General features: G+C 40.9%; 1 protein-coding gene and 1 non-coding gene across 4 annotated transcripts in view; both read right to left on the bottom strand.

The window, feature by feature from the left end:
* The window catches only part of PIK3C3 (phosphatidylinositol 3-kinase catalytic subunit type 3), an 89,139-nt gene extending 65,450 nt beyond the window's left edge, over positions 1–23,689 (bottom strand). For all 3 annotated transcript variants that reach the window (XM_040984955.1, XM_040984956.1, XM_040984957.1), the window contains exons 1-4: positions 23,529–23,689; positions 20,538–20,726; positions 13,297–13,440; positions 8,825–8,954 (exon numbers count right to left, since the gene is read on the bottom strand). In XM_040984955.1, the coding sequence (XP_040840889.1) occupies positions 8,825–8,954; positions 13,297–13,440; positions 20,538–20,726; positions 23,529–23,596 (531 nt within the window). In that variant the 5' untranslated portion in view covers positions 23,597–23,689. The remainder of the gene's footprint in view (positions 1–8,824; positions 8,955–13,296; positions 13,441–20,537; positions 20,727–23,528) is intronic.
* On the bottom strand, positions 4,308–4,414 carry LOC121159778. Its single transcript, XR_005884431.1, has one exon. It is a non-coding gene; the product is annotated as a U6 spliceosomal RNA (small nuclear RNA).
* Positions 23,690–27,079: the final 3,390 nt, after the last annotated feature.

Raw genomic sequence — 27,079 nt, 5'->3', positions numbered from 1 at the left:
ACTGTGCAACTTGTAAGCAATTATTATAACCAGCCCATCATTTATGTTACTTTATTCTTCTAGGTACTGTTAACAATACAGATAGGATTTGAGCGTTTTTTTTTTTTTAATCAAAACAAAGCAGCTTCTGATTAATCCCAATCTGTACATTTGCACAGATACTAAAAGCTAAAAATGAACTTGAAACACAGGTCAGTGTGCCAACCTGTTATTTCATTATTGGAATAACAATTTATTATTTAGTCTTTAATATCAGTGACTTGGGTCTTGCCAGGGAGAAAATCTGCATTCTGCTCAACAGCAGGGGAGATCCGTTTCAAATTGCTCCTGAAGAAATAATTCGCACTAGGATGCCTGTTCTCAGAAAGAGATCGGTCAAGAGATCAGTAAAAGTCTCATTCTAAGAAACAGTTTTCTATAGAACTTCAAAGAATTACACAGAGTTCTGAAGAGAAGGCCACTGTCACAAAAATAATGCCATAATTATTGAACTTTAACATTTACCAGAATTAAACAGCAAGGGATTACAAAGCTATTTAAATAAAAGAATCCCTAAGAATCACATAACAATATGCCCAGGAAGCTGCTGGGATTTCAAATCATGTATTATTAGTTATAAGTAAAGGACAAAAATACGTGGTTAAGGAAGATGTTTCTGAACAAGAGGAATTTAAGTGTAAGTACCAAGGACAAAACTGAAAGTGGGCCAACTTGCTGACCTGTATCCAAAGAACAGCTGTGCAAAGTCATGAGTTGTAAGTACACAGGGTTGTAAGCAGAGGGACACGTACGACTACTTCACGGTCCACTGACCCCCACTCTGACCAACTATTAGACCACACTATGAAACCAAAGCTACGAAAGGTGGATAAAGCCTGGCATTCATTCATTCATTGACTGGAAAGTATTTGTGGGAAAATGTGATGAACATGACAGAAAACAAGTACTTGCAAACACTGGTTCTGCTCAACAGCTTTGAGATTAGCTAAAGGCACCTAGAAAATAACATGACCCCCTTCCTAGAAGTTATACTCTCTACACAGAAAATTACTTGACTGCTGTTGTTAACAATTGTACCTCATATCTTGTGCCCTGGAAATAAATACACAATATTGCAAAAAAAAAGAGAGAGAGAGACTATTTCTGGTGCCTTGTGATGGCTCATTTGGCTAATCCTCCATCTTCAAGTGCTGGCAGCCCATACGGATGTTGGTTTCAATGTCCTGGTTGCTTTCAATTCAGCTGCCTGGGAAAGCAGTGGAGGTTAGCCAAAAGCCTTGGAACCCTGTACCTACAGGAGACCCAAAATAGGCTCCTGGCTTCAGATCTGCTCAGCTCTAGCCACTGCGGCATTTGGGGTGTAAACAAGTGGATGGACGACCTTTCTCTCTTTGTCTCTCCTTCTCTCTATAACAATCTACCTTTCCAATAAAAATAATAAATCTTAAAAATATTGAAAGAAAGAAAGGATGTTTCTGCCCTGACCGAACTTGATGGTGAGAAGTTTAGAGTCAAGTTTGCCATTCCTAGACAAGCAAACTCTTTCAACTGGGACCAACTAAAGCAACAATAAGATGATGGCACTATACTTAAGTAACTTCTTAATACTAACACATACTAGGTAGATATTTATAGCCATCTACTCTCTGATGAAGAAACATCAGAAGAGATGTCTATGAATATTAAAACAACTCCCACTCTCCTCTGTATCATCACAAAAAAAGAAAGAAAGAAAGAGAGAGAGGAAGGAAGGAAGGAAGAGAGATGGATTTATGTCATAACTACAATGCTTAAACTAGTCACATGTTTTCCGGCAGGAAGTAGAGGGGAGTGATTTACAAAGCTGTATTTTTTCCACTTTCACCACCACTCAAAAAAATAAAAACCAACTAAATCTGTCAACAATCAGAGAAAACATTCAATTTCAAAGTCTAATGAATGCAAAAGCACTGTCCAATAAAACCTCTTGATACAATGTAATGGCCCCATTTTTTTTCAGCAGATTGCATTTCTTCATTAACTCCCATTTTGTTCCTCTGATGCCATAATTTAACTTTTTTGAGTGTAATGTCTCCCTGAATCTAAAGCAGAACTAAGTTACACTAATTACTCAAAAACAATAGCATAATAATAATACATGGTGGTGCTATCAGATTTCTATTATTAACAAGTACAAAACTTCAAAAACCATAAGACAATGAGTTTATCTAACCAAATGTAAGATATTTATTAATTATAAGGTAAGACGAAATGCAGCAGTATATGAGAATTCATTAGAATGATTAGGTTTAAAAAAAGGGATTATGTATGCATTGGTATGTGTTAAAAACTTTGTAAACACCTACAAAATTATCAGCTAGCATAAAATTATCTTATATCTTCCTGACTAATGAAGCCTTCACCACTTGTTCAATTATATTTTCAAACTAAACATGTAGATTTTATTGCTTAGGAAGTATAGTATTTTATTGAGAATGGCCCACGTGTTTGGGTCTCTGGCCCCATATGGGAGACCTGGCAGGAGCTCTTGGCTCCTGTTGCCAGTCTTGCCCAGCCCTGGATGGTGAGGCCATTGGGTAGAGAACCAGCAGATAAAATCCTCTCTCTGTACCTCTGGCTTTCAAATAATAAATCTAAAAAAAAAAAAAAAAGTTTAAAATAACTGATATCTCAATGACAATAAAACTTACTTCTTAAATAACATTCCAAAAACCAAAACTGCTCTTGGTCTTTCAAAGATCTTTGCCATTGCTTCATTTGTTGTACTATCAATAGGAAATAAGCAATAGCAATAGTTCTGGTGATAGCTTCAATGATAGGGGAGGCTAGAATAAATGGAAACTTCTCCCACAACAAACAATGAAAAGAAAAGAAAAGCAATAGTAAAATGGTATAAAAATCTAAGAAGGTAAGTCCTACAGAATATGAATTAACAATATAAAATTATAACTCAATATGTAACATGATTCAATAGTCACAATAAGCAAATACACCCATCAAAAATTTGGACATAACAGTAACATAAATATTTTAAACTTAAAAACACAAAAGGACATAATATTTTTAGCACTATAGCTATTCAACAAACTTTAACATTAGGTGGGTAAACTATTAGATCATTCAGCAAAAACTGCTGAGTATCCAGATATCAATAGTGAAGTGAAAAAAAAAAGCAACTCTCATTTTAAAATGCTTGGCAAGATACACATTTTCAGGAGGAAAATTAGTTAATCGAACAAATTATTAGGAAAAAATACAAATCATGTCAGAAATTTACTGAGAGAACAGAACAGAAAGATATTTAATGATGGCAAGGTTGGCAGTGATTCAGAACTTTTGAGCTATCGAAACCACTTGAGCAGTGCCCTGGGATCATGCCCTACCTCGGGGAACCTGAAATGCTGGGAGGGTGTGTGTGGCTTCACCCTTTGTCTCCACCCTTCCCCCAGATACAGGAAGGGAAAAGGAATGTGGAAACAATGGTCTTACCCACTTTCCTGTAGTCTTTGACCCTTAGTACTCTAATCATCTATGTAATGATCATCAAACTAAAATAATAGTATTAAGAAATAGATTTAATGCAACCAACCAACTGCACTAATGAGTTTTTGAGGAGTCTACTAAATTACTCACAGGGTCAGTGATCCACTTGAACTCACAGGAATCAGAAGCAGTTATAATCACAGGTAAGATTTATGACAGTGACAGTAAAGGAAAAACACACAGGAGTCTGCAGAAATCCATACACAGACGTCCTATGCACTCCCCTCCAAGTCAGGGAACACACTACCCAAGCTGCTTGTATCTGCAGTAGAGAAAATGAAGTCCAGGAAAACCATTTGGGACTCAAAGAATGACCCAAACATTCAACTAGAAAAATGGAGTAATCATCGAATGCCTCATTACCTCTACTCAGCAATCTTTACATTCAATTCCCCCATGGTCACCAGTTTAGGTCCCAGCTGCTGCTCCACTTCTGATCCCAATGTGTGTGGGAAAGTAGCAAAAGACTGTCCAAGTGTTTGGGCGATGTGGAAGAAGCTCCTGTCTTCCCCCTGGCTCTCCTAACTACTGGGAAGTGAACCAGTGGATGCAATAGCTCTTACTTCCAGCTCTTTCAATTAAATAAATCTTAAAAAATAATAACAGTAAGGTCAACTTCTCCCAGAGACTTACTTTCCGCATGACCTCTTTAGTGCGTTAGAAAGGGGAAATAGGCAATATCGTATAACCCTTAGGGGCTTTTTTTCTTATAAATTTCAGATAATACTACCTACAGTCTTAAGGCCTTCTTCTTTTTTTTTTTTTTAAATATGGAACACTTCACGAATTTGCATGTCATCCTTGTATAGGGGCCATGCTAATCTTCTCTGTATTGTTCCAATTTTAGTATAGGTGCTGTCTAAGCAAGCAACATAAGTCCTTCTTAAGCTCAGGTCAAATTACTCTTTGAAAGCCAGTTTCTTCTGAGTTGTGTTACCTTTTAGGTTCTCAAACCAATGTAATGTGTTAACTATCACCAAATTTACTCAGTTCATGTTTATTTCTAAACTAGTCTTTAGTCCACACTTTGACAATAATTGCAACCCCTATGCATAAGGCAATATCTTGTTTTTGAAAGTTTCTATCATTCTACTTTTACCAACCAGTTTATTCTCTCACAGTAACTATAATTACTATATATTTATTACTTTATATATTTAATAACTTGTATTTACATAATTACTTCATTCACCTAAATTAGCAATATCTTTTTTATTCAACCTTCTAAAAAATGTACTTTGATCAAGTGAACTACCTGTAAAAAGCCTGAACTGGATGGATGAGATTTTATCATCATTACTGTCACTACTAACTTTCTCACTACACCATCTTGTGTGACTACACAAAAAAATGATCCTGTTACCTCTCCCTTTGTAACACATGGCTACTGTAGTAGGCCATAGATTAGTAACTTTTTAAACTAACTGGTATGAACTACTCCTTCAGAAACTATGCCTGGGTCAACTAAAAAGAAGAAAATAATAATCCATTTTGGCCATCAAACCAGATTTCCAGAGCCCGGCCTCACAGTGACGCCTGGCCGGCGCTCACCAGGGTGTCTGCAGCATGACATCTTCAGCACAGCAATGCTCCCCTGCTACACTCAGCATCCCCCAACTCGGCTGTGTCTCACTGAATGCGAGCATTTTTCATCTAGTTCTTACTTCCTCTGCCTACTCTTAATCAAAATGACAGGAACTGAAGCACATTCCAAAGGCATCAAGCTGAGCTACTAAAATGAAAAGGAGAAAGGAGAAAAGCATGCTTTTGCACTAACCTTTCATGTCTAAAGACATGGATTCAAATATAAATCAAACACTAAAGCTGGGTAGTCACATCCAAAACCCCAGGTGGATATGCATCCTAGTCATAAAACTCCAACAATATGACAAGCTGAAAAATGGAGTCATACAGGAACAATGGGCAACTATGCTCAAATAAGCCTCACAATCATTTTTAAAAGGCTAAGTCACAAACAAGGAAAGCTTAAAAACATGGCCAGACATATGGTCTTTTATTATTTTCATAAATCAAACAGAAACACATTGTTCTTGTAAAAATTAGGAAAATGTAAAAGTGAAAATTAGGAAGATGGGGGTAGCCTATTTTAACACACTCATTTCTTCCTGCTCCCTACAACTTTAAGAAATCGATGCTATAAAAAAATAAGACATAAGCTGAGAACAACTCCGTTTCGTTTCCATTTCGCATATTCATTTTTTCTCAAAGGAAAGTTAGGTTTGTTCATAATGACACAAAATCACCAGAGGTTAATTCCATAACATTCATTCCGAAAGAATTTGGTTTTAAAAAATGTCAAACTTGAAGAGCTGCTTTTCAACTTCAGTTATTCAGTGCAGCTAATTCAACTTTCATATTTGAGCAATAAATCAGAATAAGAGTCTTAAATTCAGCTTGGAGTTGAAATCTGTGCTCAATAATTATGTAATACTATCTTTTCACAGCCCATTTCAATAGTTAATCTTCATTTCATAGTTCTCTCATCTCATTATCCCTAGGCTACCAAGACAGAATCAGTTCAATAACTGAGTGAACTTTCTTACATTGCACTTTGAAAATTGTCACTATGCTACTTATTTAGACTCATGGGTACAATGTACACTAACAATTCTTTGCTTTTATTAGGATTTATGTAAACCTTTTTATTATCAAGCCACTGCCTTCTCAACAATTATATACAGTCACAGTAAAAAATCAATGCCAGCAAAATCAAAACGTAACAAGAAATAAACCATTCAGCTGCAACCACTTAAATCTTATCTACTTAAATATTCAATTCTCTTCTAAAACTAGTAGTAGAAGAAATATAAGCATTAGATCGACAACCCATTCCTTCTGAAGGAAAACGCAAATACGGAGCATCCAAATTCCTTCCCAGTTTTTAAGTCTGTATCAAAGATAATATCAAGAGTTCCAAGGAACAGAGTGCAATCTTACACAACCGTTCTTTTTGTGTTAACTACAAAAATGAAAAAGAGAATGCCATTGTAACACAATTTTAAGAAAATCTTAACTGCCTCAGTACAGTTGTAAGTTAAGAGCAATAAATATCAAAGGGTATCCGCTCTGAAAAGTTAAAATCATAACAAATACCACATTACATTTTCCCTGGAATTAGAAAAGGCAAATGGCTCATGCTTCCAGTAAACAGAGTTGTTTTTCAGAAAGCTTCTCAAACATTTAAGTCAAGAAGCAGGCACTGAACAGCAAGAAGAAAATTTACATATGCAGTCAATCATTCAGAGTACACAAGCCCTGCATTATAAAGCTTTACATAAACACACTGCAGGAACAAAAAGGAATGCCATAAACACAACACAACAGCAACTTCAAATTGACAAGAACAACTTCATTCCAAACTAACATTAAATCCCCAACTCTAGATCCACAAATAACCCTGGTTATTTGCTATGTCAGTACTTTTAGTATCATAAAATATGAGGAGGGACACGGGACTCTAAAAATCATGCATTCTAAACATCTGATTTGATCAGTTTAAAATATATTTTAAGTTTACTACTCGACCAAAAGTCTGTCTCATTGCAGTGTTCTTCCCATGGTAAAGTACTCCAAACCAGGTGTCCATGCTTCCAATTTAATGCATGCTCTCATTTTCAAAACAACTTTTCTTCATGAATAGCAGGGACAAACTGGTTCAAAACCTCAAATAGCAGCACTAAGGACAGATCAATACAAAGTGCCAAGAAAGCGAAACACCTTCCTTCAAAGAGGGAACAGTTGCCTAACAATGTTCCAAACAATATGTATTGTTCTCCTTAAGAAAAGACATTACAGGTTTCAATGGCTACTATTTGGTCTCTGAGAATATAAGTTAGCACTGATGCAAGCTACTAAGATCTGAAGCCAGAGAATTAAGATGACAGAATAAATAGGGTAAGGAAATGTTTAAACAGACAGAGAAACATTAGCCAGTGTGAAGCAGAGAGGGCACATTCCAGGAAAGAAGAGAGGACAGAACGACACAGAGGGGCAACTGGACATCGAAAGACACAGGAAAGCAGTGGACACAATGGTGTGGTGTTGCAATGACTGAGAAATGAGAAATACACAAGCCATTTATTAGTAACCATAGGGAATCTATTATAGCATCCCTATCCAGTCCCTACACATAACAAAACCCACAGATGGGGCTCCCACGCAGTAGCCTACTGGTTAAAGTCCTCGCCTTGTATGCACAAGAATCCTATGTGGCTGCTGGTTCTAATCCCAACAGCCTCACTTCCTATCCAGCTTCCTGCGTGTAGCCCACGAAAGTCAAGGACAGCCCCTAAGTCTGGGGACCCTGCACCCATGTGGAAGACCCGGAAGAGGCTCCTGGCTCCTGGCTTTGGATTAGCTCAGCTCTTGCCGTCGAGGCCGACTGGGGAGTGAACTAGTGGACAGAAAATCTGTCTCTCTTTCTCTCTGTAAATCTGACTTTGCAATAAAAATAAATAAATCTTATTAAATATTTTAAATGAAAAGTCTCTAAACAATTGCAACAGCTTTTATCAAAAAAAGGATTAATTTATTTGAAAGTTAGTTACCGACACAGAGAAGGAGACAGAGGAACTTCTGTCCACTGATTTATTTCCTAAATGATCACAGTGGACAGGGTTAGGTCAGGGATCAGCCAAGCTGAAGACAGAAGCCAGGAGCTTCATCTGGGGATCCTACATGGTTGGCAGGGCCCAAGGACTTAAGCCAGCTTCAGCTGCTCTCCCGGGTGCATAAATGGAGCAGCTCAAATTCCAACAACATTCATATAGGGTGTCGGCAATGCACGTAGCAGCTTAGACCACTGCACCACAGCAACACACAAAAGGGATCTTATATTATGTAACAAAACTTTGTGAAAGCGTATTCACAAAGTTACATTGTGAAAACGTAAGCTCAGAATTACACTGAGTTTTATAATTCAAAATGAAGGCAACAGAGAGGGGTGAAGGTAACTTAGCCAGCTATACATCAAATACTGATTTCCAAAGGTACTGCTAATAAATCACGTTCCCGCCTTGCCCCAACTTCCCACATGGGTGATGAAAATAAGTCATGATGATAAAAAACAAACCTCTCTGAATCTATTAAACAATGAAATAGCATGTTTTCCAATAGTAAATTCTATGTTACATAAACTGTATCTCAAAAAAATGGTATTAAACAATTAAAGCTAAGAGGATATGAAAGAACTCATAGTGTCACGATATACTACAATAGACATCGTTCAGAATGTTCCAATTTCAAAAAGTCTCATCTTTACCTTGGCAAGGCGGCTCATTTGGTCCTCTGAAAGAGTACTGCTTGTTCTGCCAGGAGTTTTTGTGGGTTCTGATCCATCTGCTTCTACATTGGGCCAGACTTTCAAGTCATGCATCCCTTGGCGAAACATCCTAAGGAAAAAAGAATGTTCAGGATAGACAGAAAATTTTAATTTCTACAAATAAATAGGATATGATAAAAGGAAATGAGGTCTCTATTTCAAGCTGTAACTATTCGGCAGATTACACAGATATTTAGTTAGCAACTTTAAATCCATGTAACACTTTTAACATGATATTTTTCTCTCAAAAATTTTAACAATTTTTTAAAAAAAACATTTATTTAATCTGATTTGAAAGACAGAAGTACAGACAGAAGCAGAGACAGAGAGATACCTTCCATACACTGGTTCATTCTCCAATTGACCACAACAGCCAGAGCTAAAAGTATCCTGAAGTCAGGAGCCTGGAGCTTCTTCTGGGTCAGGGGCCCAAGGACTTGAGTCATGCTCCATTGTTTTACCAGGCCATAAGCAGGAAGTCAGGTCAGATGTGGTGCAGCCAGGACATTATGCTGCAGAGGGTTAAGCTGCCAACTGTGATGCCAGCATCCCATATGGATGCTGGTTCATGTCTGGGCTGCTCTTGTTCCAATCTAGCTCCTTTCCATTAGCCTAGCAAAGCAGCAGAAGATGGCCCAAGCTCTCAGGCCCCTACCAACCATGTGGAAGACCAACCAGCTCCTGGCCCTTGGCTTCAGACTGGCCCAGCTCCAGTCATACAGGCCATTTGGACAGTAAACCAGCGCATGGAAGATCTCGGCTTCTGTCACTTTCTCACTTCCTCCCTCCCTCTCTTTCTAAACTCTGCCTTTTAAATAAATAGATAAGTCTTTAAAAAGCCAGTGAACTTGCATTATTTTTAACATATTGTTTACTCAATACTATGTCAATTAATTCCATAACATTGTATATTGATGCTGATGTTTTGTTGGGGCTTTTAACTGACCGGAACTTTACTCTGTTAGCTCTACCTTCAGACCAGACTTGTCTCCCCAAGAAGTCACTGAACTTATCTGGACAATAAGATGCTGGACTTTATGCTAGGTATATGCTTGCAATGAAGGAATCTCAACTGAACTTGAACTGTGGTTATGCAGCAAGGTGGAGGAATCCACTATAGGGGGAGGGTTATGGGAGGGGTGGGGGGAATCCCAGTGCCTATAAAACTGTATCACATAATACAATGTTAATAACAATAAAAACAAATAAATAAAACTTAAAAAAAAACAGTAAAAAGAGAGCTAATACATAAACATGTATCCATTCATTAATGAAGACAAGATTCCTAATGCAGCAAGAACAAAATGGCAACAGAAAAAAAGCAATGCATTTTATAGTATGTGAATGATATCACAGCAACAAAATGGAGAAAGTGCATGCTGCAAGTCATAGAGAAGATTTTGTGCCTAACATAAAGAAATGAGAAATGTCTTGGGTGACAGATATGCCAATTAGCAACCATTACAAACTGTATACATCTATTAAAATATGGTAAAATGTCACAGTTACCTCATAAACATGTACAGTTACTACACGCAGAGTTTTTACAAAACTGGAATAGCACCTTGGAAATTTTCAATCTTACTGAACTCTACTATGCACAAAAATGATTTGCCATTGTCTTCTAGGAGGGATAAAGTAAGGGCAGAAATAGGTGTCTATTCATAAATCATAATGTTAATGTTTCCCATCAATATGCTCAGAAATAACTGAGGTAAGACTTTTAAAAATTTAGATACATGAAAAAGATTAGTGAGCCATCCGGACAAAAAAAAATCAAGGCAAAATATGATCCTTCTGTTTCATATTTAATTAAGATGGGCATGTTAATAAGGAAATAATATGTCTCAACTCTGACATAGTCTAAAATAAACATATTTTGTAATACATACAAAAGTTAAGGTCTATACCACATCACAAATCACAATTTCTTCACAGATTTCAGGTCTGGAGTTCAAACTTCTTCAATGAGCCTAGACTAGCCCGTGTGTCACAAAGCAAAGATGCTATTGAGGGCTATTACAGCCCTGTTGTTAGCTCTTTTCGTTTTTTTAAGATTGATTTACTTTTATTTGAGAGGCAGATTTACATAGACAGAGAAAGAGGTTTTCTATTTGCTAGTTCACTTCTCAAATGGCCACAATGGCCTGAATTGATTTGGTCTGAAGCTGGGAGCCAGGAGTTTCTTCTGGGTTTCCCATGTGGCTGCAGGGGCCCAAGGACCTGAGCCACACTCCACTGCTTCCCCATGCCATTGGCAGGGAGCTGGATCAGAAGTGGAGCAGCCCAGACACAAACCAGGAGTCATATGGAATTCTGGCACTTCGGGCGAAAGATTAGTTTGCTAAGTCACTGCGCCGGTCCCTGTTATTAGCTCTTAATTACGACTGGCTGAGCATCATAAAAAGTAAAAACTGACCCATCAAAAACTGAAATTTGAAATTTCCTAACAAGCTTAAAAACTCGCAAAAAATCTATCAGGCACCACCTTTGCAGCTTACCAGAGTACTGAAACATTGCTCCTAAAAAGACAAAACAAAAATCAAGCTTTTATCTGGCTTCCATACAGGTGGGAGTTATTGTAGGTTGCTCCAAATAGGCTGCAGCTCCCACTGGTTTATGTGAGGGCTGAGTGTGTGCTGGGCAAAATCAGGCTGGAATGCAACACCCATTGGTTCCAGTGGAAATCAGGGCTGGAAACAGAAACAACTCAGCAATTGCAAGCACCAGCTGATTGGGGCAATGAACTGTGCCAGGCCCTGTGCTTGATGCTACATACAAGAATCTGGTCTGGGAACACCTCAGACAAAGTTTCTTTGGGGATCTCTCCAATCAAAATGCCGGACTCAGAACCCTAACCATGAAAAGACAGAGGACAAAATAAGTCAATCAACCACCTCAGCTATATGTTGGCAGTGAAAAACTAGACAAACAGAGATGCAATGATGGACTATGTCAATCAGTGGATTCTTCAACGACCTCACCATGCTTGGAGTGGCAAGACTGGCAGCAATTCATAACTGTTGAACTATCAAAAGCACTTGAACAAGCCCTCAGAGCATGCCCCACATCTGGGACCTGGGGTGGGTGGGAGAGTGGGTGGGGCTTCTCCCTTATATTCCCCTTTACCTCAGATACATGAAGGAAACAATATGGAAATAATAGTCTTACCCACTTTCCTGTAGCCCTTGAACCTTTTTACCCTAATTAACCATGTAGATTGTCAAAAGAATAATTAAAATATGAAAAAAAAAATTTGCTTCCATTTCCAACTGAAAATCTCACGCCCCACAGCTCACAGCCCCAAGACTTGGCTTGTGAGAGTCCAGAATTTTCCTCTCTCTGGGAAGGTCACTCTGCAGCTACACTCTGGGAGATAGAGGCTAGAAATCCTAGGAAGTCTTTCTTAGAACACTAATAACCAGATACCACCAAAGGTTATTTTAAATTTAAAAAAAAAAAAATGACTTTTGGAACCAATATTACAGTAGAGCAGGTATTGCCATTGCCTGCAATGCCAGAATCCCCTATGGGCACCAGTTCATTCTCTGGTTGCTAATGGCCTGGGAAATCAGCACAGGATGGCCCAAGTGCTCGGGCTCTTGCTACCTATGATAGAAACAGGATGAGGCTCCCAGATCCTAACTTCAGTTTGGCCCTACACCGGCCATGGCAACCTTCTGGGGAGCGAACCAGCAGATAGAAGCTCTGTCTCTCCCTCTTTCTGTAACCGACTTTGAAATAAATGCTTAACAGAATTTAATTTTTAAACATCTGACTTTTCTGTCATTGGCAAAATACTGCTTTTATATTCTGCTAATCACCCTAATTGTCACCCATAGGACAAAGAAAACTCCTACCAAAGGCCAAAAATGTACATACACTATATGTCAAATACTCTATTTCCATTTACAAGCTGCTAATGGCTGGGGAAAACCACAAGACAGCCCAGATATCTGGGGCCTGCTAATGTGGGAGACCAGGATGGAGCAAGCCTGGCCCAGCAGCAGCCACACAAAGTGAACCAGTGGGTAGAAAATGGTCTCTCCATCTCTCTTTAACTCGACCTTTCAAACAAAAATTAAGAAAAAAAAGAAGAGAGAGAGAGAGAAATGACTAAATCATATGTACTTAATTAGGCTTCACATGGAAAACTAGACTGAGTATAACCTGAATAGATTTCCAGAAAGGAAAATGGTTAAAAAATCCTAACTATAGATTTAGGGATGTATAACCTTTTTTCTGCCGAGGGACACTGCATTATTTATCACATTATTCACCGGCCATACAAAACTATCTACTACAGAATGATCGAATGCTGAGTCGCATCTGCAGTTGCCTTGGCAGAATCAGACAAAATGATTTTGTGGCAGACATTCCCCACTCCAGGATTCAATGAATATAATACTTACCCATACTTTCCAAAAAGTGAAACTGTTGTTCCTCCTACAGGCACTGCTTTTCCTGGTCCATATACATCCCATACAGTCAGGGCCACTTGGGCGTTCCTGGGTAGGTCAGGGTATTTCACAGGTAGTCTCAGCCATTCATTCCAGCTATGAAAATAAAGTCAACGCAAACATATAAATTGTCTTTTAAATTAACAAACCAGCAGGTGCTGTGGCTCAGTGTTAAGCCACCACAAAGCACCCCATCTGGGTTCCAGCCACTCTACTTCTGATCTAGCTCCCCAACACCAATCTTGGAAAGCAGCAGCCAATGGCTCAAGGAATTTAGTCCCTGTCACCTACATTTGAAACCTGGATGAGTTCCTGGCTCCTGGCTTACAGAGGAAAGATTTCTGTTTTCCCTTGTATCACTCTGGCTTAGAAATAAGTAAATCTTTATAAAAAGGATTTAACAAACCAAAAATGAAGGCATGGTTACAGGAAAGTTTCAAAAAGAATAAGTTACCACTTTAAATATGCAATAGCCACCTCAATTTTGAACACTGCAGACACAAATGTTTCTTTTTTAATAAAGTTCATGAAAAAAATGACATTTTAGTTCATTAACAGAGAAACAGACATTTGAGCCCATTTAGAACCTTCTCTAACAAAGAAACAGAAATTTCAGCCCATTTTGAATGTTCTCTGAGAAACAGACATTTCAATCCATTTTGAACCAAAGTGATTTTCCTTAGATATTTCCCAGCACAAGATTTTATATTACAAAGATAAAATACAGAAATTATTCACATTACATTCACAGCACCTCTGGGGATACTAAAGCAGAAAAACACTAACAGAGAAATTGAAGATCTACTAGGTTTATAACATGCAAAGTTACCAAAATGTCCTAGAAAAATGTACGTTTTTTTTAAGTGAGATTTTTCTGCTTCTCATAATTTCATTAATGCCGGTGTGCTTAGCTATGAGCACTTTGTGTTTCCAAACCATGTATGTGCACAATATCTTCTCTCTCTAAAAGATGCTTGTACTTAATAGTGTAGCAAAGACAACAGAGCTCTTTTCTTTTTAAACCCTCTATTGATCTGTGTAAATATTCTTCTGCATTAAATTTCACACTGCATTCATCTGATAATCTAAACTCCTTTAAAACGGCAGATCCCAAAAGAATGCTGTACCAACAATATACAAGCCAATAACCAGCAAACAACAGGATTTCATTTTTCTGTACTCAAAATTATTCTATATACTAAAAATTACTCTCAAAAGAAGATATCAATGTCTAGGTTAAATACAAATCAGTAGGAAGTTTAATAGAATTTGTCAAAAACTTCCATCACAATTCATTTATGTGCACCAACCTTTAAGGATGTGCAGGAAATTCAAATTCACCTATCAGCTTCACAATGAATCAAAAAATTATTTAAATTATTTTCTTCCATCAAATTCATTAAAAAATTAAGCTGCATACTTAGTAGTGTCATCAACTGCCATAAATTTGAGCACATGCTATCCTAAATTTGCAGCACTGACACTCTAGCAGACATCATACATACACTTCCAATGTGTCTCTCTAGAACCATTCAAATCCTTTATGACACAAAATATAAATGTCCTCAAAACTTTAGACCACCTGCCTACTAAATACTCACATTTATTAAACCTGAGACATTTTCAGTATGTATACCTACAAATCAGACTTTACCTTAAATATAATTTAAAACTGCAGTTTTCATTCACTATGGGATCTCTTATAGAACTACCCCAAAACACAATTTGAAATGCAAGAGTCCAGGTGACAAGAGATTGCTGTACTCTAACTTTTTTTCACATTTGCATGAAATATTTAAGAAAATTTTACAGAATGATGGCTGTGACAGTGAGTATTGGAACAGGAGACAGGTCACACTAGGCTGGGACATGACACTAATCAGCACACAAGAGAACCACGTTTGGAGGTAATTCTGTGGGGTATGCATGGGCCTAGCTCTGCAGAATTACAAGTTCCGTTGGTTAGCCAGAGAGTTGGAGTGGTAACGAGCCAAGCTAGGCAAGACCACAGAACCCACTGACACTCGCGGGTGCTTGGGCTGGGAACAGACTGGGCAGGTCAGGCTGCAGCACTTTAAAAGGCACTCTCAAACAAGCTGTGGGGTGGGCCAGGCCACAACATCCACCAGGCCATACAAAGGCCGAGACAGGGAGCAGGCTATGCCAGCTAAGAGCCTAGCACCCAATGACATGCGTGAGATCTGCATCTGGGAGTGGAACTAATGGGGGAAGTTGGGAGGCTCCCCTGGTGGGCCACAGCTCCCAAAGGTGAGCACACGGGGCAGGTTTCATTTATAGGAAGACCAGGGCAAGGTAACACCATATGCAAACAAATGTTTAGGTAGGTTTTCGAAGAGGGCAGCTGATGCAGGGCGAAGCAAACCTTAGCCTGCTGTTAAGTACAGAAACCAGGCTGCAGCATAGGTCATGCCAGGCTAGGCTATTATCACCTACTAATTCACACGTGCCCGGGGTGGGAACACACTGAGCAGGGCCAGGTAGCAGCACCCGCCACCAAGAGTTGAGATTGGGGACCAGCTTGGTCAAACCAGGCTGCAGCATCCAAAGGCAAAGGCCAAGATGAGGGAGGGGCTATGCCAAACTAGATCAGTTCAACCTCTGGCATGCACCAGACCTGTGGCTGGGAACAGGCCTGGCTGGGGAGCTAAGGGGATGCCCTGGCTAGGTCCTGATTCCCACTGGTAACTGTGGGAGCTAGAGTGGTGGCTGCAATCTGGTCTGGACATGACTGCAGTGTCTCTCAGCATGGGTATCAACTGGTTCTGGGAAGACCCAGAGTGGGCTAGACTCCTGCACCCACCAGTATTTGTGAGAACCAGGGTGGATGTAGGACAGGCTAGGCTAGGTCTCATCCCCCACAAACATGAGCTGGAATAAGGGGCGGGCTGGGCACAGCCAGGCTACAGCACCCAATGGAAAATGTCAAGATGAGGCAGGTCATGCCAGACAGCACTGCACTGCCCAATCAGCACATGTGAGACCTGGGGAAGGGGTAGCAGTGAAACCAGTAGGGGGACTGCAGGAACCACCTGCTGGACCATCACTCCCACTGCTGAGAGTGAGAGCTGGGATTAGGGACAGACCAGGATGGGCGGGGCTATACACCTGGTGGCCTACCTGTGAGCTGGAAAAAGCCAGGCTGGACTGGCTGTTCCTTTGGTGTATGCATAAGCCAGAGTGGGTGTGAGTACTCTGGACTTTGCTGCAGTACCAGCTGGCAGAGGCTGGCACAGGGAACAACTTCTGTCAGGCTAAACTGCAGAACCACCTGGAGAATGCAGGATCTGGGAATGGGAGTGGGCCCAGTAGAAAAACAGTGGGCACCACCCTCTTGGGTTGCCACTCCTGCAGGTGAGCATAAGAACCAGGACTAGAGGCAGGCATGGCTAGGTGGTGACATCCTCCAGCAGCAGTGTGGACTGGATAGTGGCTTGCTTGGGCTGAACTAGGTTCCAATGCCCACTGACATGTGTGAGAGCTGAATGGGATGTAGGACAGATTGAACCAGATCAGAGTGCTGTATACACTGGCAAGCACAGGAACCAGGGCAGGGGGCAGGCATGGTGGGGGTTACTGAAAGTTGCTCCAACTAGGCTGCAGCTACCACTGGTTTGCATATAGGCGGAATGTGTGTGGGGCAGGTGTGTGGGCTGACTCCAACACCCATTATTTTGTGTAGAAGACCGGGCTAGAGACAGAATTGATCCAGCAATTGCAAATACTAGTGCATTCATAGGCTGATTTGGGTGAGTGTCTGTGCCAGACCGGGTCTGGGATGCCCTCAGATGAGGCATTTCTCCCCTATCCACACCCCAACTTAACCACTGGACTCAGAATCCCAACCATGGAGAGAACTGCAGGCTCCATGATCTTACCGTGGAGGGCATGTGTCAGAGCTGAGCCTCTTCACTGGCTTAGACAGAGCAGTGGGCTGCAATCCAATACCATGAGGATATGGAAGTACATTGGAGTCTACAGAGGACACCTGGTACCATACAGAGTACAGAGGACTGAACAAGTTGATCAACCACCCCAGTGAAGTGAAGGCAGTGAATATCCAGGAAAATGGAGCCTCAAAGTGAACTATGTCAGCCAGTCAATTCTGGAGAGATTTCATCATGATTGGAGTTGCAGGATAAACAGAAGTTCAGAGCAGCTGAACTATCAAAACCACTTGAGCAGGACCCTGGGAGCATGCTCCACAGTAGGGAGCCTGGGATGGTTGGGAAGCTGCATGTGGCTTCTCCTCTCATCTCTCACCTTTCCGCAGATATAGGAAGAAAAATGATTGTGTAAACACTGGTATCACCCACTTGCGTCTATCCCTTGATCCTTCACACCCTAATCAACTATTTAAAAGCCATCACAAATAATTTTTTTTTAAAAGATGTAAAATTTTACCCCAATTTCAGGGTTTTGAAGAGTTCCTCCTTTCAGCTTAACAACCTCTAATACAACTGAGAAACTATGGTCTTTTGATTTAGGTGGGTGTGATGCGGTATTATAGTTTTTATAGATTTATATAGGCCAGCCTTTCAACATCAGCATACCATACTGGCACGAGTTCAAGTCCCAGAAGCTCCACTCCCCATCTAGCCTCCTGCTACTGTGCCTGGGAAAGCACCAGACGATAGCCCAAATACACAAAAAAGGACTTGGCTTCAATCTGGCCAGGAACTAAGGCCATTTGTTCACTGTACCGCAGATGCAATATCCTGCTATTTCTTTTCTCTTTGCAACTCATTCAAAAAGAGATGAAATATTTTTTAAAACATATTAAAATTATTTACATAAATAGTTAAGATTATATAATCTTTAGAATTTGCTTCAAAGACATGATAAGAAACCACCCAGACCAGGCTGAATCAGTTCACCTCATCCACTGGCAAATCCGAAAACTAGAACAGAGCGTGTGGGTCGAGCCAGGTTCGGAAGTGACAAAAACTAGTGCACAATACGGAATGCCATGGTGAGGTTACCTAAACCGGATGTGACTGCAGCACCCAACCAGCACATGTGAAAACCAGAAAGTAGGGGACAGAGCTGGCAGGGGCAATATGGTGGCATTTCCTTGCTGGACAACTACTCCCACTGGAGAGCGTGACCTGGGATGGGGCAGACCAGACTCAGCAGGGCTACAACACCTGTGCGCCTCGTGTGACGAATCAGGGAAAAGCAGCTGGGCTGATAATCCTACTGGTGCAACTAAAATTAGAGTGGGGAGGGTGATGGGCTTAGCTGCAGCATCAGCTGCTGAAGTTGGCACTGGGGGCTAATTCGGTCAAATTGAATCACAGAACCACCTGGAGAGTGCTTAATCCGGGAGTTGGGAGGGCCCTGGGAGGGAAAATAGTGGGATCCTCCCTCTTTGTTTGGGGGTTACCACTCCCACTGAGGCACAAAAACTAGGACAGGGGGCTGGGGTGGCTAGACAGAGAGGCACCCTCAACATCCCTTGCTGCTGGATAGTTACTGGTTAGATGGAACCTAAGCTTTAATCGCCACATTGACAGGACCAGAGCCTAGTGGGATGTGGAACAGACTGGATTAGTCTGCCCACACATACTGCAAACCAGGGTAGGGGCGGCCTGGGGGATTATTGGGGGTCGCTCCAACTAGGCTGGGCAAGCCCACATTGGTAATGTGAGGGCAGAGTGTGCTGGGCAAAATCAGGCTGGAATGCAACACCCATTGGTTCCAGTGGAAATCAGGGCTGGAAACAGAAACAACCCAGCAATTGCAACAGCCAGCTGATTAGGGCAATGAACTGTGCCAGGCCCTGTGCTTGATGCTACATACAAGAATCTGGTCTGGGAAAACCTCAGACAAAGTTTCTTTGGGGATCTCTCCAATCAAAATGCCGGACTCAGAACCCTAACCATGAAAAGACAGAGGACAAAATAAGTCAATCAACCACCTCAGCTATATGTTGGCAGTGAAAAACTAGACAAACAGAGATGCAATGATGGACTATGTCAATCAGTGGATTCTTCAACGACCTCACCGTGCTTGGAGTGGCAAGATTGGCAGTAATTCATAACTGTTGAACTATCAAAAGCACTTGAACAAGCCCTCAGAGCATGCCCCACATCTGGGACCTGGGGTGGGTGGGAGAGTGGGTGGGGCTTCTCCCTTATATTCCCCTTTACCTCAGATACATGAAGGAAACAATATGGAAATAATAGTCTTACCCACTTTCCTGTAGCCCTTGAACCTTTTTACCCTAATTAACCATGTAAAGATTATCAAAAATATAATAAAAAATGGAAAAAAATAAATAAAATAAAAAAAAAAGAATTTGCTTCAAAGAACTGGTAAGGAATACAAAATTATCAGAAGCCAATAACTAATTAGTACTCTGATGTGGATTTAGAACTTGGTTGCATTACAACCTTTACTTTTCTAAGTTACAAACTGTCAAGAACAAAAAAGTGCACACATTTCTATGTACATGTTTATATATCCACTAACACTATTAAAAATTACATCATAGAATACATTTTTGTTGCAGTCAAATCACAAAAATTCAGGTTTCTGCAGTTGGTATAGTTTCCTCTTTACACACAGCACCAACTGGCTGTCCATGCAGCCACATCTTCTGCAGAACCCTTTCCTGTAAGAATATACAACCTTATCATTCTGCTGGATGTTGAATAATATTCACTGACTGAACAACCATATACTTTATTAAACAAATGTCACAAGAAGTATGATCAAGGATTCACAATTATTTGGTAGGAAAACAAAGCCTTCACCTTATTTGCATTTACCCTGCATCCCAACATTTTGACAATGTACCATGCTGAATAAATCACAAACCCAAACATAAACTTTCATAGGTAATTAATGCCGAACAGTTGACAAGACTCTGTCTCTAAAGATTTGTACTCCTTTTAGCAAACTAGACATCGTTTCAGACTATCCTGAAGCATTCACACGCTCAGGAAAAAAAATGCATAGAGAATTTACGCGCTCTACACAGTTTTGATTTTAATCACGGAACTTTTCACGGCAGTTGTAACACTGCTACATATAATACTACATGTATTGTGTTTCAACCATCTGATCAGCAAGCACAAACAGAAAATTTCTCTGAAATCCGTAAAATCACAACTCTTATAAAGAACAGGAAAAATAGTCTGCGATACATCACATACAAGAACATAACTTACTTCCATCTCGTACTAAAGGCCTTGTAAGATGTTCTCACTGGCAAGGCCAGAGGCTTTCCTTCTGCAAAAACTTGACAGGTAACATAAAGGTCGGAGCATGTATCTTGGTACAGCCCTGAAAACTTTAACATTGGATCTTCCAAGACAGCTTTATAGCTCTTTTGTTCTCTCTTCCCTTCCAAGCTTCCTCTGAAAGTACAAGAGCAACGTGTTAGACATCGGATATTAAGCAAATCCATACATGCCCAACACACACTAGCCAGAGTTCACATCAAGGTCCTCTCAACATTAAACAGCATTTTTCTGTACAGAAAATCAGTGACTTTTACACATAAAAAAGTCTCTTAAAGTCCTAATACATCCAAGGTTATTCTTATCTTCATCAATATTTTTTTCTAGATTAAGCATCTTAATTTTAAATCCTGCAATGGCCTAGAAGTAAAATTATCAGTTCAAACACCTGAAATCAGCTCCAGACTCCCTCTTCCTGCTAATACACACCCTTGGAGAAGGCAGGTAATAGTTAACACAGTGGGGCCCTGTCACCCACAAAACAAAACTGGATTGCGTTCCAAGCTCTGGGCTTTTACCTGGGCCAGTCTTTGCAGGCACCTGGCAGGTGACCCACAAAGGAGGGCTCGCCCCCTCTGTCCTCTGTATCTGTCGATCTCAGCTGCTCAAACAAGTTTGTAAAAAAAATACAAATGCTGTCATCAACTTTTATCTATACTCTTATTATTGGCTACTCAGGCCTTAGCTTTATTTGATTCATTGCAAGCTGACCACATATTAACCTATTCTATCAGCAAACACTCATCTTAATGAACATTAAGAAACCAGAAATGAAAGATTAAAAAAATATATACAGCATTAGAAGAAAATGCTACTTCATGGCTTCCAAGGAAAAAACTTAGTTTCATACTTTGTGTATCCTTTTACTTTTAAAAAATATGGGGCCCAGCATGATAGCTTAGTGACTAAAGTCCTCATCTTGCATGCACCAGGATCCCATATGCACATCGGTTCGTATCCAGGCTGCTCCAAATCAAATCTAGCTCCCTGCTTGCGGCCTGGGAAAGCATGACAGGATGAGTCAAAGCCTTGGAACACTGCACCCATGTGGGAGACCCAGAACAGGCTTCTGGCTTCTGACTTCGGATTGGTGTAGCTCTGGCCTTTGCGGCCACTTGGAGAGTAAATCAGCGGATGGAAGATCTTTCTCTCTGTCACTCCTCTCTGTAAATCTGGCTTTTCAATTTAAAAAAAAATAAATAATTTTTTAAAATGTACATGTTAGGGGATTTCTTTGAATTAAAAATAGTCATAAAGATGTACACAATATATTATTAAGGAGATAAGAGCATCTCTTGAACAAGATTATACCACATTTATAGAGCTAGTCATTATATAGACTTACTTTTATTTTTAGCATAGTTTCATTTTATAAATGAGGAAGCAGAAACTCTGAGCTCAAATTCATTACCCAAAGTCACAAACTAAGTGGAAGCTACTAACAGCAGGGGGGCCAAAATCAATGTTCTTCTCACTTCCACAAGATAAACCAAAGAGTTTCAGAAACTCCACCCCTGCTTTTGGGACAGGTGCTTGGAAAGCCACAGATACCTGAGAGGAGCCTGAACAAAATAACCAGGAGGGAGTAAGATAGGGTATTGTCCCCAAAGGGAAAGCGCAGCATGTATAAAGTCAAAAAGGCAATAAATAGATAAATAAATAAATAAATAAATAAATAAATAAATAAATAAATAAACAAAGGTATGTCTGAGAACCCCAAATTGTTCAAATCAATTAAGGCAGGAAGGTTATGTAGGGAAGCAAAGGATGTGAATGAAAACTTGTGGCCAAACGCAGCACAGCACCTGGTGCAAAGCAAACATTTAAAGCATCTGCTAGTGGAATGACAGGGAAAAAAAGAAAATGACACATCAGTTTTGTATTCAAGATTCCTGTAGCAGCAGCGCAAGAACATGCTGGGCCAGATGACTGAAAGGTACTGCAGGAGGAAGACTTGCCATCGTGAGAAAAGAAGATATGCCACCAGGGCAGTAGCCTGGCAGGGTCACTGGGCTGTGGCAGGTGGGTTTAGGACAACAGGGCAAGTGATGGGACAGACATAGTAGCGGAGAAGCGTCACAGATATCTGACTTAAAAATTTGACACATGTTGTGAAGAATCAACCAAAGAGAGTGACAGAAAACACAGCCAGTCTTAGGCAGAGGAGTAAGTTAATCATATGTTCCACTTGGGGAAAGTTACCTTTGTAATTCCCTGGGACATCTGAAGTGTGCATGAAAGGTATTCACAGTACACTGCACCCATGTGGCCCTCTCACTGCCAGGGCTTTGTGCCAGCTTTGACAACAGTTCTGCATGACCACTTAAGTGGATGGGATTTCCGATTCAGTTTTAAACCCACCATCCTCATTTCGGAATGCCATGCTCTTTAAACGTTTCCCTGCTTTTTTTTTTTTTTTTTTTTGGCCTTATCGTCTTAGTCCTTCAACCAGAGTCCCCCTCATCTTCGAATCCCTCTCAACTTTTCTGCCTCCACAACGCCAAACTGCACAGAGTCCTGTCAGCTCCTGCGCTACTGATCCACATCGCACTCAGGCGCCTATCTTTTTTGCAACCGCACCTGCCTCTAGCTAGTCCAGGATCTCTGCAGCTCTCATCCTACCCTCCAGATGTCCCTCTCCTTTATGGAGGGGCTCTCACTACACTGCAACTGGCAACATGACACCTCCAAGGGTTCCCCACGGAAACATGCCAGTGGATGTGAGGAGGGTGTTGTCGGCGCCCTGCTCAGCAATCAGGCCCTGCACCCTCACAGAGAGCCCTTCCCACACCCCACTCGTCGCTTCCCAAGCCGCGGTCTCGGGACGCCCGCCGCCCGGGCTGTCACCATCCCTCCCAGGCGGCTGCCTTCGCGTCCAATTGCCCCGGCAATCCCGCGCCTGTTCCCAGGTTCTCTCACATCTTAAGCTGCACGTTGATGTCCAGATCGCAACTGTAGATATAGTGAAACTTCTCTGCCTCCCCCATGACTTCCTCGGAAACAGCAGCTCGCCCCTAAACACGGGGAAAACGCCGACAACCACCAGCCGAGCTACACCACAACACTGCGAGAGCAGTTCCGGTTCCGCCCCTCGGCCTTCGCAGCGCCAATCCTCGCTTAGAGCGTGACCTGACGCGGCGGAACTCCCCGCCCAAGCACCGCTTCTGCGCATGTGCAAGGGCTCTCTCGGGCTCAAAAGCATGTATCACAGAAACACTTCCTTTCTGGTTACATGCCAGTCTTCCTGTGTCGGCTACGCAAACTTTTTGTTTAAAGAGCCGTTAATTGAGCTTAAATTGTTACGTAAAATAAATCCAGAAGGAAATTTTAAAAAGAATTGTAAAGACTTTCATTGGGTAGAATATAAACGGAGAACAAGAACAAAATTAGCAGTTTACCAAATTCAGATTCTAATCTTGGGAGAAGCCCTGGAAACACCCGGCTGAATTGTGATATAAACAAACATCTATCATTTACATCAAATGAGATTAAATGGGTGTGATTTACGATTAGATTATTAGAGCATTTAGCTCTTCTGGAGAATACACTAATCTCTTCATACCTATTGTTTCCTACCATGTGACACTATTCCTTTGGTTAAACTCTTAAAAATTGTTTCATATATTTTACGGTGTAGAACACATAAATAATAGAAGCAAAGAAATCCATTTAAATTTGCTTTAACTAAAACAGTTTTGCCACCATCCTTAGCCCTAGGCATAAACTCAAATGCAAGCAAAGTATAAAGCTTTATAGTAGGAAAAAGATGTGCTCAGATTGGAGGATGTTAGCATGAGCAATCTTTAGTTAAGAACCCACGGGGATTTGGGCAGATTGTTCTAGGGGTTGATTTTTGGCTGTTATGATTGCTGTAGGGTGTAGGTCAGGGTTCTGTTTTCATATTTACTCTGGTATTGCTAATTGACTATTCAATCTCTCAAGACTTAAGTTTTCAACATGGTGTGACCAAGTTTGGGTTCTCTGTCCCTCCCTCTTTTGTTCCATTTAATCCTGTTAACAGAACGTGCCCTCCCCTCCTGCTGCAAGTGCTGTCGTGATAATATGGAGCCTGGAGACTCTACATCTGTCTAGATCTTCAAAGTCATAAATTTAGTGATAAAAGCCAAAATCTTTAGCTGCTAGGCCATGCCACTGGGCCCTTACAAGCCAAAATCTTGAAGCTGGCAGAACAGGACTTGGGAGAATTTTATCTTCCTCTTCATTCATTCTAAAGGAAGTATCTTTGCATTTCAGGCCTGTATGAATCATTCCCCTGAATACCACTTTTCTCTCCCAACACTACTTAAAATATCTACCTCAAAAATCTATGATTTGGTGCCCAGCACAATAGCTTAGTAGCTAAAGTCCTTAGTTTACATGCCTGGGATCCCATATGGGCAGCGATTTGTGTGCCAGCTACCTCACTTCCCATCCAGATCTCTGCTTGGGGCCTGGGAATGCAGCCAAGAAGGCCCAAAACCTTGGGACCCTGCACCCACATGTGGGATATCCAGAAGAGGCTTCAGGTTCCTGCCTTTCTTATAGACTCAGCTCCGGCTGTTGCAGCCACTTGGGGAGTGAATCACTGGAATGGAGCTTTTTCTCTCTGTCTCTCCTTCTCTCTGTATATCTGTATAATCTACCATTTTTGTAGTCTGTTGTAGCTTGCAGTTGGTGTCCTGGCAGCCATACTTCCCATTTAGCTTCCTGCTTGTGGCCTGGGAAAACACTCGAGGATGGTCCAAAGACTTGGGACACTGCACCCGTGTGGGAAACCCAGAAGAGGCTGCTGGCTCCTGGCTTCAAATTGGCACAGCTTCTGGCCATTGTGACCAGTTTGGGATTGAATCAGTGGAGTGAAGATCTTTCTACATTCTCTTTTTTTCCTTCCTGAGAGAATGTAGTCTCACACGCCTTCCTGTAGCCCTTGACCCTTTGCATCCTAATCAACTGTGTACAAAAATAATCAAAAATAAAAAATAATTGTCTTAAAACAAGAAAATAAAAGATTTCTCAGCTGCCACTACCACATGAGCCTCATCCCATCCCATAAATTCTCCTTCAGATATTTTATCCACCTATCCTGTATTTTCGTATCTCCAGAGACCTCGAATGCGAGAGAGCTTGGATGAGTGGTAACCATGGCCTTAAAAAGTCTTATCATGTGTGGATACAGAGAGAAGGAAGAGGTCTGCAACCAGAAAGATCTTCAGCTAACCCAACCATCGTGCCTCTCTGATATCAGATTTCCAGAAAACATTTGGTATTTAAATCAACTGTTCTACGGTAACCTGTTACAGCAACCCCAAATGACGAAGCCATCACTGGTCACTGCTGTTAACATCTAGATCACACGTTAAAACAAGGAAATTAGGGAGCCTGGTGTGGCAGCCTAGAGTTAAAGTCCTCTCCTGGTTCAAAACTCTTCTGTGGCTAGCCATGTATAACAAGACCTTTTAATCTTTTGGTTTCTTACTTCAGTCCCCTCTATCTTTAGAAACAATTTTCCCAAACATGTAGAAACCTATGAAAGCTCTAACTTACTGACATGGCTCTGTATGTGCATTTTTTCCCCACTTCATTCTGCTAACCTGGAGCCAAAACTAAATCATCTTTGCAAAGTAACCTGCACATTTACTATGGCACCTGCCATTGAGTCTTCCAACAAATACTTATTTAACATCTACCAATGGTCAACCAAGTGCTGAAGAAAAAATAGAGGGATAGCTGCCAGAGTCCAGCTCCAGCTGACTTCGGAACTCGAGAAGGGTGCGTGGATGAGGCGTAAAGAGGAAAGAAATGGACCACTATGATTTCATGATCATAATGGACAAAACAGTCAAACTCTGGCTCAGACCTTTCTAAGGATAATTCTGCCATTTGTTTTACCTAAAAAAAAAAAAAAAAATAGAAATTCCTGCTACAATTCTTATTCTACAACTTAATCTTGTATCACAAAGAAAAGGAGAACCTAAAGATCAAGGAAAAAATGAAAGCCTAAATACAGGTCCCTTGATTAGCATAAGGTCAATGGGGACAGCCAAGACAGTAGCAATAATTAGAAGGCCCTTTTGCAAGATGTTATTATTGACATTAACCTCCAAGCTCACATTGAGTAAAAAAGCCAACTCCACAGTAGCAAACAATGCCTGAATGGATTAGAATTCTTCTGCAGGGTGGTCCGGTGTCCATGAAAAGGAAGGTGCAGCTGCATTCAGGTGGTTGTAGAGACATCCACCGGGTCCTACAACTCTGCCTGCAATGGAACAACACTCTTCACACCTTCATGTCCCCCACATCCACTGCATGGACCCCAACAGATAGCCTTGTTTTTCCCAATTGAATTTTATAGGAAATGCAAAGGCTAAACACATGAAGTCAGTCCTCATTATTCCCACAGTTACAAATTTACCCACTTGCTAAAACTTATTTATAATCCATAGTTAATATTCATAGTGCTTTCACAATCA

The sequence above is a fragment of the Ochotona curzoniae genome, unplaced genomic scaffold (assembly GCF_017591425.1).
Source record: "Ochotona curzoniae isolate NIBS_2020 unplaced genomic scaffold, NIBS_Ocur_1.0 contig_43, whole genome shotgun sequence".
Lineage (NCBI taxonomy): Eukaryota > Metazoa > Chordata > Mammalia > Lagomorpha > Ochotonidae > Ochotona > Ochotona curzoniae.
The sequence above is the reverse complement of the archived record's forward strand: the minus strand, read 5'-3'. Positions and strand labels throughout refer to the sequence as shown.